This window comes from Mastomys coucha, unplaced genomic scaffold (assembly GCF_008632895.1).
Source record: "Mastomys coucha isolate ucsf_1 unplaced genomic scaffold, UCSF_Mcou_1 pScaffold15, whole genome shotgun sequence".
Lineage (NCBI taxonomy): Eukaryota > Metazoa > Chordata > Mammalia > Rodentia > Muridae > Mastomys > Mastomys coucha.
The window spans coordinates 50,080,022-50,084,892 of NW_022196897.1; the positions used below are offsets into that span (position 1 = coordinate 50,080,022).

Below are 4,871 nucleotides of genomic sequence, written 5' to 3' on the forward strand. Positions count from 1 at the left end.
TATATATATATATATATGATTGAATTGCTGAATTAATAATAAAAAAGGAAGCTTTTACTGAATAGAATCAAGAATTAAGAAAAAAGCGATCAAAGTAGATGCCCTCAGTTAAAAGGCATTAAGGAAACTTTAAGAAACAAAACAATGAAAATATTTCTATGTTGTTTTTTCTTCTGTCTGTCTGCTTTTATAAACATAAAGTGGCCTGCAGCAGGTCAATAAGAGGTGAGAATATCAGAGCATTTGGGTCTCATAAGCCTTTACTGGTTTTATAGCTGTCATGTGAATAAACCAACAAATTCTCAAGACTAAGCCAACCACTAGTTGATTGTATCCAAAGTAGGGAAATAAACCTGTATCTTACTTAACAGTCTCCCAGGGGATCAGATTTAGTAACTTTTCCTTGGAAAAAACCCGAGTTCATCTATTTATTTCCTCTACCAACCAAAGCTAAATAGACAGTTTCTTGCTAACACTAAAGAGGCCCTACTTCTTAGAAGTGTGTCATACCTGAAAACATCAATAAAGACAAAATTTGTTTGAAAAGAATGACATATCTATACTTCCACAAGCTTCCAAAGATTCCTTGTATGAAATTCTCTCTCTGTCTCTCCCTCCCCCCTCTCTTTCTCTCTCACTTTCCCCTTTCAAAATTCATATAGTTAAGCTAACCATTCAGACATAACTTTGCAATGGTCAATGCAGTGACCTCTTTACTATAGGCTTTGTAACCAACAGGTTTGTGCTTATTTAAAAAAATTCCTCTTGAAAAATTGTTTTGAGTTCATATTTTAGTTATACTGAATGAACTGATGTGTCCAAAATTCCACATTTTAGTTACAATATAATAGATACAATTCTTATTTAAAACCAAAAATATACTTAGTACCTAACTGGCTTAATTACATTAGTATTTTAATTTTTTAAAAGATGAAAACATTCTGAAGCAATCTTGAAAATATAGCAATTATGGACCACCGTGCCTTAAACAGTTATGATGTAGACCATGTCAACATCACCTGGTATATTTAGAGGCGAAATAACTTACATTTCAAAGAAATTTTTAAAATTTCAAAAATCATATTTCTTGGCACAAAATAAGCAAAAGAGGTAAGGTGCAGTGCTTTGTGATGGCCTCTGTGCAGCAATATTTCTAGACATTGGGGCATTGGGCTATTTGTAATACAAAATGCTACTGAGCAGGAAATAAGAGTAAACTGGGAAGAACTTAAAATTCAAGCTCTGTGCCCTTTGATAATCATATAATGGCTTTCATTCCAGAGCAATACAAAGTTATACAAACCTGTCTTTCCAGTAATCCTCAGTTACAATTCCCACTAAGTTCAAGTTCATATTATGGAAAAATCCAGTAATTAAGAACTGTACATTTCTTACTGTGAAACATTTAATTATAAGAAAATAAGACAAAGAATTAACCTTTGTTTTGCTATTTTTTTCTCTGTAGCTTTCAAATAATGAGTCATAATCTAGTGTAGCCTATAGGATGGCATACATTGCCAAACTTAAGGATTTTCTAAAAACATGAGCAGATTCTCCTCAGCTTCATTAATTTTTGTAAATAAAATAGAAAAATGGGTGATGCAATATTGGCAAAATAAACTACAATGTACTTGTTTTCTACAAATGTTTTACTAAATTGTCAACTTACATGTGCACATGTGAGGCTATAACTATACCTTAATGTGAATTATGTGAGAATTCATACAGAGTAACCTATTTATATTCAGTTATCTATATCTGGATGGGTGTGTGTGTGTGTGTGTGTGTGTGTGTGTGTGTGTGTGTTATAGTGTAAATGCATGCACATTGTTCCCAGGGAAAGACTATATGAAGGTAGTGTGTCCTTGAACTTGAAATAATAGTCTTAACTTTGAATATTAATAACTTAACAACTTAACAAGTGAATATAAGTAACCATGCATTCACAGCTCCTTTTTTGTATTTCTTACAACAAGTAATGTCTTCTATATTTCTTAGTTTATAACAACTGGATGGAATGAACTTTAGTTGCTCAGTTGTAGAGCTTTTATAAACTGTACCTAATCTTCTTTAAAAACAGATGAAAGAAACAAAAAGTACCAACAACCAACACTTAAAAAGCCAAGATACACTCATCCCTGTACCAATTTTCATTTCAGATCACACTGCCTTAATGAAGACCTTGGTGATATATTCAACTGCAGGCAGATAACATGTGTCCTCTCACACTATGCATAGAAAAATGCAAGCAGTGAGTTACTAATTCTCACACCACTCCTTTGAAAAGTGCCAGGGATGACTTATGGCATTTTCATCCTTGGTGACATTAAGTTCCTGCACCTCTACAGGGTTCAAACAAGGTCTGCTTACACAAAGAAGAAATTTTTCCTACTGGTCAAATAAGAAGATTCATACTTCTTGAATACTAAGACTTTACATTTTTTAAAAAATTCATCTACATAATAATTATATGAGGTTTCGTCTCCATAGGAACTTTCAGTAATCAGAATTTCACTTCAAGGGAATCAAATAGAAGGGATCCTAGCTGGATCCACATTACCATTCTTGTGATAGTAGGTGACCTCCACTTTCCTCTCCTCTGAACCCAGCAGTGCCTGGGCAATCTGGGCAATATCATGCCTCTTGGTCTCAGGCCCATGGAGAAAGTCGCAGGTGCACGGCTTCTGCATGACATCTGGCCTGGAGAAACCCGTCATCTCACAGAAGCCATCATTGCAGTAGATGATGGCACAGTTCTGCACTCTGGCATTTGCAATGATAAATTTTTTATCTGCAACAAGAAGATGGTAAGACATCTCTTTTTAAATCTTCCCAAAGGTTCTCACAAACACTACAGCAATTTGTTGCATAACGAGGGGCTGAAATGCAGTGGCTTCTCCAAAATGCCAGTCACTTATACCTTTCTAAGAGAATTACAAAAACCACACACACACACACACACACACACACACACACACACTCACAAACACACACACACACACACACCTACCAACTTCAGGTGTGAGGTTGGTGGCACTATGTAATTTAATACAAGAAACTAAGAAAATTACTCTTTAATTGCAAGAACAGAAATTTCCAAGTTGTCTAGTTCTCAGGCTCTTTGAGTCCCATGGAGTCCCTGGTGGACCGACTGACAAGCAGCTTGCCAGTGGATAATTCCAGATTGCCATTTAGTTGAAGGATAAAAATGTCTTAAGCCAGAAAATTAAAACATCCTGTAACTGCAAGGTTTCTCACTTCAACATTGACTGGACCTTGGAATGCAACTTTCTCAAAGTACCTATGCTTAGGTTTGGTTTTACTTGATTTCTCTAAGGAAGGCGTATGATTGCAATTTTTATACATATTTTCATTTTTTAAAGACAATTATCTTTAGCAATGAAATGACTCCACTTTTATTAACAATAAATAATGTAAAGCTTCACACTTTCATAATGTTCAATTCCAAAAGAAAAAAAAACACAATATACAGTTTGAATGATGATATAACATAGTTTTTAAACTTTCTGTTTGGAACAAGCTATAATTTTGTGTAATAGTAGAATATTTTAATACAAACCACATTAGGTGTGGTAACAAGTTATATTTGCTATTTCCAGAAAGAACATGGAACAGAATAGAGAAGTTAATGTTGTTCACAGGTACTAGATCTTCACATCACTAAGTGCAGTACTGGAAAAACATAAAGTATGAAACATAAATGCATGCTGAGGTAGATTTAGTGCAGAATATAAATGGACAACTACAGGATTTTAAATTATTATATTTATAGAAAATAGTTCCTGGTGGTTTGCTTACATGAGTACATAAAATTTTTCTACATTCAGTCTCTGTGGGATTTACGGATTGCCCTTTGATTTTTAAATTTCTACACCTTATATTTAGGGGAGTGACAAAGAGACACAAATATGGTTTTTTCAGTAGTGAGCTGCTTGCACTCAAACCAGTCCACTGCTCAACAAATTATTCTTTTGCGTCTATTTTCACTTTCCGTACAAAGTTCAGTTTTAAAAGCCAACTAACACCAAGCAAGCAACATCCTTGACATTCCACAGTCCAGCAGTTTACCAGGAGAAAACACAGTTTGCATAGCCATTTGTATCGCTTCAACCATTTACATGTTCTTGTTTCGAGCCTATAGTCGGTTCTGCTCCTGACTTTAAAAAGTCTGCCACAGAAAAAGCTTTATAATGCAAGCCCATGTTATACCAGCACGTTCCCTTTAAGGTAGTAGACTAGTAGGGCATGAAGTAGCAAGGCAGATAATGGAACAGTGGGAGAGGAGGATCAAATTGCCTTGTACAATGGAGTCCATAATATAAAATGTAAATCCAAATTAATATTAGAGAGAGAACGCTCTCGCCGCCATCCGAACTGCCTGCCTGGCTTTCCCAGCCTCTAACTTGACAACCTGGAGTTGTCCATCCCTCTAGCTTGGAAGCGACGGCCGCCAAGTGCTCTACCAAAGCCGAAAGCGAGCGACAGGAGAGAACAAACGAACTTACTCTGCCCTTCAAATTTCCGTATGATGGTCCCCAGGAAGGTGTTTTGCGGTGCCACATGCCCCCTGCGAACAGGCATGTTGCCCGGGTCTTCGCCGAGCGCTCCGAGCTCGGAGTTCTCCCGGGATGTCTCCCGGGCTAGAGCCCAGGCCGGCGCGCAAGCCGCTCTTTGTGGCAGCGCATCTTCTTTGGGGAGCAGAAATCTCTTCCCATTAGCACCACTTCGAGACACCCGCGTTCCCCGCCGAAGTCCAATCCATCCCGCTCACCTTCCGGAGGGGGCCTCGCACCGGCCTGCGTCGAGTGAGAGGCTTGGGGGCGGGGAGGGGAGGAGGCGGGGTGCGGGAG

The 4,871-nt window shown here is 37.6% G+C and overlaps 1 protein-coding gene across 6 annotated transcripts in view; it reads right to left on the reverse strand.

Moving 5' to 3' along the window:
• Kcnh7 (potassium voltage-gated channel subfamily H member 7) overlaps positions 1-4,865 on the reverse strand; it is a 467,665-nt gene extending 462,800 nt beyond the window's left edge. For all 6 annotated transcript variants that reach the window (XM_031370434.1, XM_031370432.1, XM_031370433.1 and 3 more), the window contains exons 1-2: positions 4,527-4,865; positions 2,561-2,791 (exon numbers count right to left, since the gene is read on the reverse strand). In XM_031370434.1, the coding sequence (XP_031226294.1) occupies positions 2,561-2,791; positions 4,527-4,602 (307 nt within the window). In that variant the 5' untranslated portion in view covers positions 4,603-4,865. The remainder of the gene's footprint in view (positions 1-2,560; positions 2,792-4,526) is intronic.
• Positions 4,866-4,871: the final 6 nt, after the last annotated feature.